This window comes from Amblyomma maculatum, chromosome 5 (genome assembly GCF_055883805.1).
Source record: "Amblyomma maculatum isolate TAMU_Amacu chromosome 5, ASM5588380v1, whole genome shotgun sequence".
NCBI lineage: Eukaryota > Metazoa > Arthropoda > Arachnida > Ixodida > Ixodidae > Amblyomma > Amblyomma maculatum.
The window spans coordinates 145,612,480-145,627,844 of record NC_139348.1 but is presented as its reverse complement, the minus strand read 5'-3'; the positions used below and the strand labels follow the sequence as shown (position 1 = coordinate 145,627,844).

Genomic DNA, 15,365 nt, shown 5'->3' with positions numbered 1-15,365 from the left:
TTTTATCAAAGGTCCAGGTGTGATTTTATGGTCACCGATATAAGCTTCTCTTAGTCTTAAATTTTAATGTCAGAGTGCTCTTTGGGAGCACTATATTAACCATTGTCATAATATCAACTAGTCCCACCGAACGATAAACGCCTCGGCGCTTGCCAATAACTTCGCTAGACGTCTCCAAACCCTCATCCTACTTCACAAAGCTGATTACCTCTTGTCCTTGCAACACTAGCGTTCTAAAGGAATTCAGTGTGTCCCTTCGCTGAAGGGACGACCACTTATCTTTGTTTCCCCTAGCCTGTGAACTATTTTCATCAAAATATCAATGAAGACTGGTTATCGTCGTTGTCTTATACAAAAGGGCTGTTCTTCCTTTCTTCTTTCTTCACCGAACAACTGCGCCTCTGAAATCTCGAAGGAAAGACAGAGGACTGTTGTCGAGCACTAGTTATATGTTTTATATATGCAGACTACTATTTACAAGTACGTGACAGTATTTTGTCTGACCGTCACCCCGTGAACCCACTGCATGGCTACTCGATAGCGCGATCGGCGTGCCTGGCTCTGGTCAGACCAAACTGTCTGTAACGATGGCGGCAGAGCACCGCGCGTCTCCTCGCTCTCTGACTACGCAAAAAAAAACACAAACAAGGTCGAATTATCCTCAACCGCCACAAACAGTTAGCACAAGAAGTTGCGTCAAACTAGATTTATGGCTATTTTTTTTTTTCCTCTTTCCCGAACTGCCCCGGACTCAGCATCGTGTACAACGCGTAAACACAGCCACGGACGCCCAGCCGCAGAGGGGACCGCCACACCCTCTCCGGGTAGGCAGGGTGCCACTATATACGTTCCCAGACGCTGATAGCCTACCCTGGACGAAGGAACCCGACGCTGTGGTCCCGCCATGCGCACCCCGCAGACTGGCTGCTCCGATGGTTACACGACGCCGGTTAAAGCGGACAGAGGCAAATGAATGGCGCCAAACCTTACAACGTCGTTGTATAGTCTCGAGTGGATTGGAACAGTGAATATAAGGTGGGTTACCTCGCAAGGTTTACGCGTGCTAATGGAGCGTCAAGATTTGTCAGAGAAAAAACTCACAAAGGCAGAAAGACGCAGACTGTCCCAGACCGAGGCCTACTCCCATCAGTCCTCTAGACACCAAGAGAAACCAGAACCAGGGCGACGCTGCCACGCACAAGCTGCCGACAAGACCGAGGGCGTAGCCAGATATTATCACGGGCCGGCGTCCCAGCCTGGAAATGGGATGAGGGAGTAAGGGGCATTCAAACGAGACATGAACATCAAGGTCAGTGTAATATTAAAAAAAATCTTGAGATTCTAAGTTGATCAAATGAGAGGAAAGTTATTCGAATTCCAAATAAAATTTAGTAAGTTAAACCATCTGCAAAAGAAGTACATAATTCATCGCTGAATACTTCTATGTCGCTAACGAGCCCCATGCCCCAAACAGCCAAATTTCTGCATGCTTTCGAGTTACTGACTACCCTCAATTCTACAATATCATTTCCGGTACTCCACCATAAGTTTAAAACATCGTACTACTAACACAAGCAGTACTTGCAGGCGTTTCTCTGACAGCACAAAACTCAAACCGCCGGGCTTCGCGATTCTTTCACCACCTTCCAAGAATGGTAGATTCGAACATCGCCGAATTTTGCTGCAGGCAGATGGCAATATGCGATACCTGTGGTATTTACGTGTAGCCGATTTTGCAGGTGCGCTTGCATATCGCGGCTGGTAGGTTCGCCGTCACGTGGCATGGCCGAGAACGGTGGCGGTAGGTTGCAGCCGTAATCGCATACAAGTGCGGAAATAATAAAAAGGCAAGAAATTGTCACATCAGTCTCTATTGCAGGATATACTATTAGCAGCAGCATTTCTTTTAATGTTGCTTCATATATCACTCTGAAGACGACATTAATGCCGTCATTACTTTTTTCGCCTAAGTATGGTAGGGATAAAAACCTATTTTCCAAGCAATCCACTCCGAGGCCCATTGCACCAGGTCAGTAGACAGGTTATTGTTTTACATATCTGACTTACAAAAATGGCTAACTGTGTTTAATGCACAGAATGCTGGCATCCAAAGAAGACATCTCAATTGAGCTACAAGAGGATGTGTTAGTACGAGTCCTAAGCCGCCACTGTTGAATTATTCGTGAGTGCTAAAAGCCATCGTGGGAGATTCGAAGCACACCATATTGAGCCGAAAAGACACTAGACCACTGGAGAAATCTACGACTTCGTGAATATGGCGAGGCCAAGATGCGAATAATCGAATACGTCAGCACGAAGTTGAAACGAATGAGCGCGATTGCACCCGTGATATACTTTGCCTTCACGTCTTTGTACCTTCGTCTCACCATAATGATGTAGATTTCCTCTTTCTCTAAATTTAGCATCCGGCCTGCAAGTATACCAACGCGAAAAGCCGCATACACCGCATATTATTGATGATGCAGCTAACCTTATAATTTTTAATACGGTATGTGATCGTTTATATGGTAGCGACACATGGTACATTCTTTTGTGCATGTAGTGCAAGCAGACTGACTTAAACTATACGCTTAGCAAACAGTTAGTCACTAAAACCATGCTTATCAGCATTGGGTGGTATCTGGAAGTTCTCGTCATTGCTAAAGAGCTCTCACAAATATCAGTTTGACATTTAATTGCAACAGTGTGGCGATGAGCATTCCAACTTGTCAGGTTAGCATTGCAAATTTATTGGTAGCAGTTTGAAAACAACTGAAAATCTATTTCGATAACATCAAAGCGATAAATATCAAGGCGCAGGCTAGGGTTAACGGACTGCAAGATTATATTGGCATGAAATCTGTTCTAACTCAAAGGCGTGGTTTTTAAATTTGAAAAATTTTTAGAAGATGATCACAGGTTTCCCCGCCAACTGCCATTTTCTCAAGATGCCTGCGGTGATGCCACTACAGTTCAAGGGAGTGTATCTCTGTCCTTAATCAAACCCTTCGCGATGATAGCGCCGTCTGATTGAATTGAGCGCAAAAATATTTAGCTTTTTTTTTTCATGTCAAAAAAGCTCCATCTTCAATACGAATTGTTCTTTGTGATAACGTAGGTAGGCTGTATGCCTCTATAGCATCATTTCAAGTTGAGTTGAGTTGTTGTATGCTACAGGTTGGATTAGACTTGCATATTCTGCCGGAAACTTCTCCATGGTATCGTCAATTATGTGCTAAAAAATTACTAATATCTGTTCAATCTACCCCACTATGCGCACAGTCGCTTATAATAACACATATTCCACTCCAACAGTCACCATCTATGACCAAATTCAGTCACAGTAAAACATTGTCCATTTCAAAAGTCACCATATATGCACACATTCACTCACAGTAAAACACAGTCCATTCCAGTTGCCACCATCTATACACTCCGTTAACTATTGCTCACATGCTGAAACTGCTGTTCATTATACATTCTTGGATGCTCGACAGACGTCATAATGAGGATATCAGCCACAACACAGTAGTATGTTTTGCTGACCGCAACCAAATGAAACATGGGAGTACTTTCAGATGTCGGTATCAAAGGACCGGATCAGATGCCTACTGTGCGGTTGCCAACGGTACAGTAAACAAAGATTCTATGCACGACTTCTCGCACCATCCATACAAGCATGCAGAAGGTCAGAGTAAGTTCAAAGGCAGGCATTCAGACATCAGGACCTGCAGTACTGTTCGCTAGCACAACGCAGAATTCTTAAATCGCCTTTGAATCTCCTATTAGAGTCACTTACAAACACAACAAAAAAATTCCCAAGGAAGCAGTGCTGACCTGTCTGCGATAGAAGATACCGATGTTCCAACTAGCATTCCAACCATCGTGGATGTTTGTACCAAGCCTCGCATCCAAGCCCGATCGCATACAAGGTCCCACTGCAAGATAAGAGTATGATGTCGTTTAGTTAGCACGCAATCTCCTTGGGAGCATCTGTCACACAAGTGGAGACTTTTATGCACGTATGAATGTCTGGTTAAATTAAGCATACTATGGCTTTTCTTGTGTATCATATTGCGTACAGGTCTGCTATGACGGTCAGTTCACCTTCCAAATTTTGTAATGCATTTCTATTCGTCATGCGCGCAGCTCTAATCGCTCTTGTCTTCTCTGGCCAACCAGCCGTTTACAAAAGAAGTTTACAGAGATTTGTTTTGCTTCTTGTTTGCTTTTCTTGTCCGCAAAGTAACCCAAAACAGTGCCAAAGACGCTTCACCCAACTACGACTTGACGGTATGGAATGAGCGGTTCTCTTTTTCTGTTTGTGAATTACTGCTTCGGTGGCAGGTTAACCATTGCTAGTGCATAAGTCAAATTACTCATCGCTCCAAAGCAGCGCAGCGACCAAGCAGCACCGAAGAGTGGCGGTACATGTTCGATGTTTTCAGCGATGAGGTAATTGGTGAACACTAACTACGAATCACTACAGTGTCAACGAGTGTCTCCTGCATACTCCAGCAAAGCCTATAAGTCCAACCGCTGCGTGCTTCGATCTTTGCGCTCATCACGGTGTGAAACCACCGCCGAGCTTTCCGGAACCCAAAGCCGCCGACGACACCGCCTTTATATCCGATAACATGTCGGCAGTTCCGGAAGCTCTATGTCTTTCGAGAACCGCTTTACGTTGTGTTAAATGGACTGTTCCGACGTTCCAGCTCCAACTTTTCACACTGTTTTTTACTTCTATAATAGAAGTTGTTTGCCGGTCATCTCCATGTGCCATAAGTGTCACAATACAATGTAAATCTAATTTCTGCATTGTAATCGCTAGGGCTAATTTACGTTTGGATGTACTCCAAGACAGCGCAAAGATGTGTGCGGCCTTAATTTTCTTTGAATGTAAGGGCTTACGTTTGACTTGCCTGTGTATTTTCCTCTGAATGAAGTTGTTCATTTCTGAACCCATGACTCTGTCTCAGCAACGCCGGACACGAAGCACCAACGCCAGGCTGCAATCACCGCCTTCTACCACGGTTCAGAAACGTGTGTCGCACTTCTCTGGAGTCATGATACTATCGCACAAACCATAGTACAACCAGCAGAAATTCACACCTCTACTAAATATTTCGCGTCTTCTATCTCGATAGCGAGAGCTGATATCAGATTGGTTTGGCCGTATAGCACATCATTCTGTCATGGTCCATTGTGAGATGTTATCTACTAAGTGTATTAATTAAGTTGATTCCTGCTACAAAAGAGCAACATCTGATTTCCATATTTAAGTGAGAGCAAGTAACAGAAAGAGCGAGAGAGGAGAGTGATATAGTGTGAAAGGTGACGTGTGCCTAGTGAATTCGGAGGTTGTGACGAGGGCGGAAGGATGCGTACCTGTTGGTGGTTCTCGGCAGAATAGGGCGCTATATGACTAAGGCAAAGATGTACAAGCTTTCGCCGAGTCATAAACCAAGCGGGTTAAGAAAAGCTCTATTAATTTTTCTTCCGTCGATTTCTGACGACGTACGACAAAAGTGAAAATACGCATTGAGAACGACATTTCGCGATAAACTGTTTGTCATGTGAAACGTATACGCTAGCTTCAACTGTCCTATTACAAGAGTACTGCAGTGCACACACTTATACACTGTGGAATTTTCTATGTCCAATTGTGTGAATTACTCATACTATTCCTTGCTTCCTTTGAGTCGAAGCACCACTTTATAGAACTATTCGTTGTGTTACGATGCGTACGTGAGTAGAGTATTGAGCACAGTTGGCCAGGTTCAGTGTTCGCAACGTAAAAAATGGGGCGTAGCAGATATTGTCACGTAGTGGTGACAAGGCCGTAGACACCAAAACACGACACAGGCTTGATGGTACTGAAATTAACTCTTTATTGGACTGACTTGCGCCCGCAAAAGAACTAAGCAACTCGGCGACGGCGATATCAACAAACGTGCGCATCGATCGTCGAACAAAGAATGCCCGTCACACTCGTCAACGCTCAACTTTAAAGGCTGCTCAGAACAATCTAGATAACGTCGCAAACTGCTACTAGCACAACCTGGAACATTGTAGAAACATACGCAAGTGATCGGAATCTTCGAGACAGATCTCGGCGCGTCGTTCGCGACAAAGAAAATGATAACGCGTCGTATCACGACAACGAGCATGAACAAACATGGGATACAGAATTGATACGCGTGCCAGGATCACAGTGATAAGGCCGCATGCCGGGGGCGGTTAAAAAACAACAAATACAGTTTTTAAGATTTCGCGGCATATTCAAATGATATTGTTATATTCTTTTGTTGCGATTGTTGTTGTTCTTCCTCATCTCCGCCATGTTCCTCAGTTTAATTTGTGATTTCTGTTTCCCTTTCTATAAGTTCGATTTATTACGATGCACGACTTCGACTAGAAACACCGCATGTTCTATTGTTATTTACTTGATCCCGCTTACTCGTTCAAAGCTAAGCACAGACGGCTTGCACGTCTTACCCACTAAATAAATACGTACAAGCAGCTGTACATAGCCACGAGGAAAATTCGCCATACCACGAATCTTCGAAGGTAACAGAAGTTTATTGGGGATAGATAGGACATAAAATTGTAATATCTCTACTGGTGTAAAGTCAACGCCCCAGGAGTAGGAGACTTCCATCGAAATTATTACCAATTATTTCAACCACCAGAGCCAATTGCTTTCATAGCTTCCGGAGGAAAAGTACCATGCTCTTATTGTCACAACAGTATCAAGTAGACAAAAGGCTTCTTCCTTGAGTGCGGCGCGAACAATCGCGGACGAAAAAGGAAGAAGCCTTTTGTCTACTTGATAATGTTGTGACAATAAGAGCATGGTACCTTTCCTCCGGAAGTGCGGTTCGAACAATCGCGGACGGCCCCGCCGGGGTGGTGCAGTGGTAAGACGCCCGACCACTGTGCCGGAGTTCCCGGGTTCGAGCCCGACCGCGGCGGCTGCGTTTCGATGGAGGCGAAACGAAGTCGCGTCCGTGTGCTGTGCGATGTCAGCGCACGTTAAAGATCCCCAGGTGGTCGAAATACTCCATAGCCCTCCACTACGGCTACTCTTTCTCTCTTTCCACTTTCATTCCCACCTTCCTCCCTTCCTTTACGGCGCGGTTCGGGTGTCCACAGAGCAAAGTGTAACAGTTACTACGCCTTTCCCTTCCTGTGAACCAATTATTCCTGTGAACCAAAGGTCCTCTGCTGTGACGACAGCAGAGGACCTTCAAATACCGGTCCTGGGGACAATCTGGCCACCGCCATAGCTTACGGCGCATCACGAGTGCGCACAAATCAGTAAATTTGCACCGGTGCCTACTGGGCTCATTTTCCCGATAAGCCGTCGCGTTTGCTTTACGTACCCTCGTTTGAGAGGGGGAAGCGTCTAAAACGCGCTGGGAGAGCTATGTGGCGCTGCTATGCGGTGGCTACCAGGACTTCGGGACCCAATAAATCTTCGCCAGGACAGATGCCCTCTCTGTGTTGTATGATACAATAGAAGGACGCTCTATCTGTTCTGGAAAGATCCTGCTGTATAAAAGGGGGTGTGGGAAGCTGCCAGTTTGTAGTTTGCGCCATTGGACGTCCTCGCGTCTTGTTAGATCGCAGTGTGCGGGAGAATATGAGCACATTTCGAGTCGGTAGTGCTGGAGTATGTCCGTGTATGGGGTGAGTAGAGAAGCGCATGAGATATTAGTGTCAGGGGAAGCAGGGTGGCTGATCATACTCTCGGCTCGGCAGCTGAGATCTCGAGCGAGAGTGTGCGCCTGGGCGTTTTCGCTAAGCGACGCGTGGGCTGGAGCCCAAAGAAGTAAGCGAGATGTGGAAGAGGGTGCAGTAGAAAGTAGAATGTGTAACGCCTGTCAAGAGATACGGCCAGCATCATAGTTGCAGATAGCCTGTTGAGAATAATAATAATAATTGGTTCACAGGAAGGGAAAGGCGCAGTATCTGTCCCACTTGCTATGTGAACATCTGAACCACGCTGTAAGGGAAGGGATGAAGGTGGGAGTGAAAGTGGAAGGCGAGAAAGGGGAGCCGTAGTGGAGGTCTACGGAGTAATTCAGACCACCTGGATATCTTTAACGTGCGCTGACATCGCACAGCACAAGGACGCCACTTTGTTTCGCCTCTATCGAAACGCAGCCACCGTGGTCAGGTTTGAACCCATGAACTCCGGACAGTAGTCGGGCGTCTCACCACTGCACCACCCCGGCGGGGCAGTGTTGAGAATCACTGATGACGATTTTGATATTAGGGTCGGTTGGTACACAGCCTGCAGCATTCGCAGTGCTGAAACAGTCACCGCAGCTAAGGAGGTTGCAATTGCGCTAGCGCTAGCCGAATCACTGATGACGATTTTGATATTAGGGTCGGTTGGTACACAGCCTGTAGCATTCGCAGTGCTGAAGCAGTCACCGCAGCTGAGGAGGTTGCTATTGCGCTAGCGCTATCGGAATCACTGATGACGATTTTGATATTAGGGTCGGCTAGCGCTGGCGCAATAGCAACCTCCTCGTGCGGTGAATGTTTCAGCACTGCGAATGTTGCAGTCTGTGTACCAGCTGCGGTGAGGGGCGAGAGCTGCCGCCACCATCGCTGGTTTCGAGGGATGGTAAGAGGCGTCCGTATTCGTGACATTCGGACGACCCTCGAGCTAGCTTCATCTGCTGCCTCGTTGCCCCTCATCCCTCGCGACGATGAGGCAAGCGGTGGGAGGTCATACCAAACGGCGGCGGCGACTCCGCAACGAGCGCCGGCGTCCGCCAGCTACGTTGATTGCAAGGCAACGACTCAAGGTCATTATGTGCCTCCTAGGAGCACCGCCACAGCGATATCACAAGTTCGTGGCCAGCGTAGCTTTCGCTACAATAACCAGAACTGACGACATATTTTTATTTTTTTTTTCAGGCTATTCACGCTTATACAAAGCAGACCGCTGAACGTCCGTGCGCCGACTTTCATTTGAATCTTCCCTGAACGCCGCACCACACAGCATACAAAAGCAGGCGCAGTACAGCAGGCATCAGCGACGTATGAAATTGGTTTACAGGAAGGAAACGGCGCCGTATCGGTCACAATTTTCCGCGGACACCTGATCTGAGCCGCGTGAAAACGGAGGAGGGTCGGAGTGAAAAGGAGTAAGAGGTGGAGGGCTTCAAACCACCAGAAATTAGCAGTTTTCGCCTCATTGCTGTTCAGTTGTGCATCTGCGTCTTTCGCAGGTTCGATACGTTATATTCACACACCAAAAGATATACCCCGCCTTAAGGGGTGAAACATCCATAGAGATTTATAAGGAAGACTTTTTCACCGCGCTTTCAACTTTCCTCACCGCGTTTCCCATTGATTACCCCTTAAAGAGCGCTTGAAGTTGTTGCAGAAAGGAATAAAGTTTAGTTACTTTCCAGTAATGTAGATTTGCCACATCCACGCGATCACATTTGTCGCAATTAATGTCTTAGTCTGCACATAACTGTTTTTCTACAGTTACGTGTCAAGGTTCTGGATAAGGTTGTGGTAGGAAAACGTAATCCACCGTAGAAAAGTGTTTTCAAGGCACTTTGCACCTCTAAAGGGTGATGAGGCGAAAGCCTAAGTTGAAACGCTGCTGATTCCTGCTGTAGAGCATCCGCGTCTATATTCTGCGGGGTGCGGCTTTCGAGGAAGCGCTAAATAAAAAGCGTGGAGGCGAGGGAGTGGTTGCTCCTGGCCCTACGGGGCTGGGCCTGGTAGGTCACCGCCGCTTCCGACGGGGGCTAGCCTGCCACCGGAGATTGTACCTGTTATATGCCGTCATTGCACCCGCCATTGCTCCGGGGGTGGACGACGGCAGTTGCGACGCGCGTCCTTCTCTCTCTTATTTTTTTTTTGTTTTTTTTTTCTCTATTTTCTCTTCTGTCCACACAAGGCAGCGTAGGTGGCTCAGCTACACAGCCAGTAGCAGACCCGTGGTTGGTTGGTTCATAGGAAGGGAAAGGCGCAGTATCTGTCACACTTGCTCTGTGGACACCTGAACCGCGCCGTAAGGGAAGGGATGAAGGTGGGAGTGAAAGTGGATAGAGAGAAAGGGGGGGCCGTAGTGGAGGGCTACGGAGTAATTTCGACCACCTGGGGATCTTTAACGTGCGCTGACATCGCACAGCACACGGACGCCACTTCGTTTCGCCTCCATCGAAACGCAGCCGCCGAGGCCGGGATTCGAACCCGGGAACTCCGGCACAGTAGTCGGGCGTCTTACCACTGCACCACCCCGGCGGGGCGCAGACCCGTGCATTTTCTATTCCTTCTTCCTACAGTCGCACCAAAACAGAAAGGCGCCACACGGGCGCCTGAATAAGACTTCTGCCAGGGCCCGTATTCCACGTTTGCGTCGTTGTCGGTGGGTCTCTATCTCACGTGACCTTGAGTAATTTGATTGGTCGATACGCCGGAACCGGGTGTTGCCACTACGGAACCAGAAAAGGCGGCAACATCATGTAACGGCGTTTCCACCAATCAGATGGCTCGAGGTCACGTGAGATAGCGACACACCGATAACAACGCACGCTCGAAATACGGGCCTAGGCTGGATCAGCCTCGTGTATGTGTGAACGCCTGTTGTCATCTGTCATGAGCTGACGTAACGTCATGACCGGATGCGGCGCTAAAAAAGGAGTCCCATTCGATCATGACGTCACGTCTGGTCATGGACGATGACGTCACCTGGTAATGACTCGACATTCTCGCGGACACACTCATGAGCCTATTAGGGCTTTCGCCTTAAACAACAACAACAAATGAAGGGTGCAGCACGGACGCCTGAATCGTTGTGTGCATAAAGAAGGAACACTTATTTTTCACTTACTTCCTGCACCAAAGAATCCCTGTAGTAGCTTTGGCCGTATTCCCAACTTTCGCAGGACTCCGTTGCATTCCCGAAGACTAACGTGCCGTTTCCAGACACCTCGGGAACTGGGGCGCGACAGCGACCGAAGCGAATCACCGAAGAATCGACATCGAACGTTGAGTTGCGAATCACAAGTGCTTTCCACTCTTCGGCGGTAACGTTTGTAGATAGGCTTGAAGGCCTAGCACACCAGTGCTCCACTTCTGGGAGAAAGAAGCTGTAGATGACGAGGTGTATGCCACTCGGAACTTCGCGAAGGAAGAAGAACAGGTAGACATTCCGCTGAAACCACCCGTCTTCTCCGATCACTCCTGTCACATCCATCGTGGTCAGCTCTTGTCCGCACCTGGACTTACCCGGTTATCCGGGTAGACTCGTAAATTTCTAGAATTTCACACCAATTCAAACTGTCTTCACTCAGTACGTGTCCCTAGCCCTATAGCTTAAAATAACAAATCTCGTCGGCGAAACTGCACCATCTGCCTTCTAAACATATCTCTTCGTAGGAGGAAGTTGTGACCAAAACTCGTTGGGGCTACCGTACATATTCAACCTTTGCACCCACGTTGTCTAGGCAATAGCTTCACCTTCCGCACACTCTGCCTCGTTATGCCAGCCTGACTGCTTAACCATGCAGAAAACACGTACGCGCTTCAATTGTCACATAATCTCCCATAAATAGTTACCCGCTTCCAGCCTAAAGAAAACCAAAATGTGAACAGCCTTCCGTGCCTTCTCTTTATCTACCAGCAATACGTAAGTGCCAGATCTTCTTGGAGAAAGCGGTGCACAAGTAAGCTTGGGGGTACGGACGTGCGAATAACCTAAAGCGACACTTAAGAATTTAGTATCATTTTACTCGTTCATTCGATCGTATCCTCCTCATGTGTATACAAACAATACAATCTGCGCTCTTGAATTTTTTCTAACGAATCAAATAAATTTTCAAATTTTCCCAAACTCTTCGCATAGTTCGCGTGGAGCATAAATAAAACTTGCCGGGCCTTTTTTCAAGACTGCTATGAAAACAGGGCCTACAACGACACAGCGGATTCTCACGCCACGATTAAAGCGTGCAAGTTGACGGCGTCAGTGCCACCACGAGGCTCAATCTTGTGGCGATATTCGTAATGACCTAAAGACTGGGTAACTTGGCAGAGGTTAGGCAAGTTCAGCAGACAGTTGCTTGAATTCCGACCTCGGAGGTCATGGCTCATTTGTAGTTCTTATTCGTATCTTATCTTGAGGTGTGGCTATTGTTTATTATATGTCTTCATTGGTAGCAGAAGACAATTTTCTCCTATATATAACATGGCGATCATAGCGTTACCATACTGAATTAATGCTGCGATTCATTTGTGCAGATCCGTGTTTTAGTCTTCAAAAGCTATAGCGACAACTCCGTGAGTTATAACTACTAATTCAAAATCAAAATGAGTTTATTCGGACATGAACATGGGTACACAGAACATGCCCACGGGATGAAGCAAAATGAAAAAGCTGGTTGCATACTTCCTGATGGCAGGCTCCGACTTTCAGCTGTGTATTTTAAATAATGTTTGGAGACTCTTTTTAGTATATAATTTATTTCTAAAAACCGTTCTCTTTAGGCTAGTGGAATGATGCAAGGGCAAAAGGCGGTAGTTATAGGCGAAAATGACTCTAAAATTGTACAATCTCGCTGTTGTATAAGCTGAACACAGTTTAATGCGTAGGCTTGTTGACCTTGCTTATGAAAATGTATTAGCACGCTTGTGTTAGCAGCGCCCAAGTTCAATAATGTACTTCGATCTATGGTACTTAAAGTTCGCAAAACGTTCAGGATAATACCTACGTGCGACGCACCTGCATATTTCAACGACCAACTGACAGACGAGGTCATCCTTGACCCTGTTAGGTGCGCGGAAGCACTACAAAGGCTCGCGGAAAGTATATCCGGAGCCACATAAAAAGCTATTCAATGAGGAGGCCATAGACCTGAGGCGGCTACAGACTGGCACCTTCATTAATTTACACATATTACACGCGATGCATCCCACTACATTCTAAGACGAATGTCCATGGTGCGGGAGGACCCCTACCCTAGCTGTACCACATAACGTGGGAATGCAGTGCACATCAATTACAAACCGTTCTAAACCCAAATGAAAGGCATTGGGAGGATTTACTGGCCAGCTCTGACCTGGGCGCTCAGCTCTACCTGGTCACAAGAGCTCGCAACTGGCGAAAGCCAGTGGTGCCCTGGACTGGGGGGCGCCAACCGCTCGTCAGCCTCGGCTGAAGAGGTGAAGATAAAAGACTGTTAAGCATTTATTAAAGTTTGCTCTCTCACTCACTCTTTCTCAATCGATTCATTTTACAGGAAGTAGTATTCGCATGCTTGTACTTACGGTTACCACTGTTGCGGTCAGCCCTGCGCGTATGCCTTGGTTATTGCCCGCAAAGTAGCCCCGTGCGGTCGTTAGGGGATTCTTGGCGAAGCTCTCAGAACTATTTTTGACAAGCCGAGCTATATACTTTTATGGCAGCCAGCGGCGGCCTAAATGGGGATAAGGCCTGACCGCCGTCACAATGGCAGAGCAACATGTCTGCACTGATGCCTTGAGGAAAGTGCCCTTAAGACGCGAGCGAACGATCGTGTTCGGGGATTGTGCTCGCTCCATTAATGTTCTCTCTCTCCAAAACTGTGTACTCTGCTTTCTATACTGTGTACTGTGATGTGTGCCTGTGAGGTCTGTCGCTTTCACTGCGGTGGCAGCACCTCTGTCATAGCGCCGATAAATGAGGTGCAAGAAACGATGAAAACAGTGAACAAAAACCTGACAGTCCTACTCCTCAAAAGCTCAGTGCTGGAATCTGATTGCTTCAAGATCTGGGGCTTGTGGTGCACAGCGAAGACAAGACGGCAGTGAAGCCTGCGCAGAAAAACTTGTGGCTTCCTTAGAAGGAAACGATCATAGAAAAAGTGACACTGATGTGCGATGTCAGTTCACGTTAAAGAACCCCAGGTGGTCGAAATTTCCGGAGTTTTCCACTACGGCGTCTCTCATAGCCTGAGTCGCTTTGGGACGTTAAACCCCACGAACCAACCCAACCCACCAACAGATGTGCTCGCTTGGCCATCGCCGGTAGTCGGAGCCACCATCGTTCTGGCAACAGTATTTGATAGGCAGGATGATATGCTTTTCCCATAACGCTCATGCCGTGCATTGACACTCAACTGTTGGCTTGCGAGAAAACAATTACGACAAAAAGTATCAAAATTGACCTGACCTTCCTGTGTGCTGGTGAAGTATTAAAATTAAGGATTTTACATTTCATATTCTTTGCGTCCCCTTCGACGTAGGCAAATTTACTCCATACCTCGACGGTGTACAAGATACGGGAAAAGAGTTAGATGCTATTACGTTCCATTTCTCTTAAACGTGTTTACACCTAGCATTCTTCGGGCTAAAACAAACTATGCACTAAAAAGAAGTTGAAATACGTGACTGAAATATATCCTAAGGACTTTCTATACAATTTTAAAAAATTTCCACATAACATCTTGGCGACTTCTGGGCCATACTCCAGTCATTCGAGAGAGAAGGAACGCAATTAGAGCATGATTTCTTTACATATTACCGAACTTTCTCATATTCAGTGCAACGCACTTCCAGCGGTTGTATTTGCTCACCCGATTGTAGTAGGTGAGCCAGTCATCCACGTTTTCCCCAGGCTTGCCATAAAAGTGTCGGGGTTCCCAATAAGGCTGTGTTGTTGTCTTTTGAGCTGCTGGCATTGGCTGCGTTGGACCATCTACTTCCGCCAACTCCGTCCGTGAGGGGAGGCGGGGGGGGGGGGGGGGGGGGGGAGAAAGCGCAGGACAGAATTCTTTTCTCTGGATTATTTCAATAATTGACTCCGCCGCTGCCTTTTCTGTTTTGCCTACATGGAGGCTGATTGTAATATTCAATTTATTTAGTTTCCGGCATCCTGCGTATAGCTCGGTGGAGATCAGCGCACGCGTGTACCTTATCCAGGATTAATGTGGTGATGCACTTCCAAGCCCATGCTGGAAAAGACGTCGGCAGCTCACTTATGACTTATTGCATCCGGAAATGCGGAACAAGCTTTCCTCCTTCGCGAAACCGAAGAACATGTTTCGATCTCTATTTGGAAGGCGACAAAGATCTTACCTTTGCGCGGATTCGAAAAGATACAGAAATTGAGATATTAGAGCATGCTAAGAAACACTTTCAGCGTGCATGCTTCCATGACTCAAAACATGAAAGTATGCGCGCTGAAAGTGCCCCATAGCGTGCTCTAATATCCCATTCGCTGTATATTTTCATTGTTCAAAACATGGCATCAGCAGCGTTTTGTGGGAGTATTAATATGTCGTTTTTGTATTGGACACACATCTCTGACGCACAGCTCCCTACTGATGAAACATAACAAACTCGCCTATCAA

General features: G+C 47.0%; 1 protein-coding gene across 1 annotated transcript in view; it reads right to left on the bottom strand.

Annotated features, from left to right (window-relative positions):
- Window positions 1–11,252, bottom strand: part of LOC146189859 (organic cation transporter protein-like) — a 36,673-nt gene extending 25,421 nt beyond the window's left edge. The window contains exons 1-3 of the mRNA XM_084605357.1: window positions 10,871–11,252; window positions 3,838–3,938; window positions 1,102–1,256 (exon numbers count right to left, since the gene is read on the bottom strand). Coding sequence (XP_084461483.1) covers window positions 1,102–1,256; window positions 3,838–3,938; window positions 10,871–11,236 — 622 coding nt within the window. The 5' untranslated portion in view covers window positions 11,237–11,252. The remainder of the gene's footprint in view (window positions 1–1,101; window positions 1,257–3,837; window positions 3,939–10,870) is intronic.
- Between the last annotated feature and the right edge of the window lie 4,113 nt (window positions 11,253–15,365).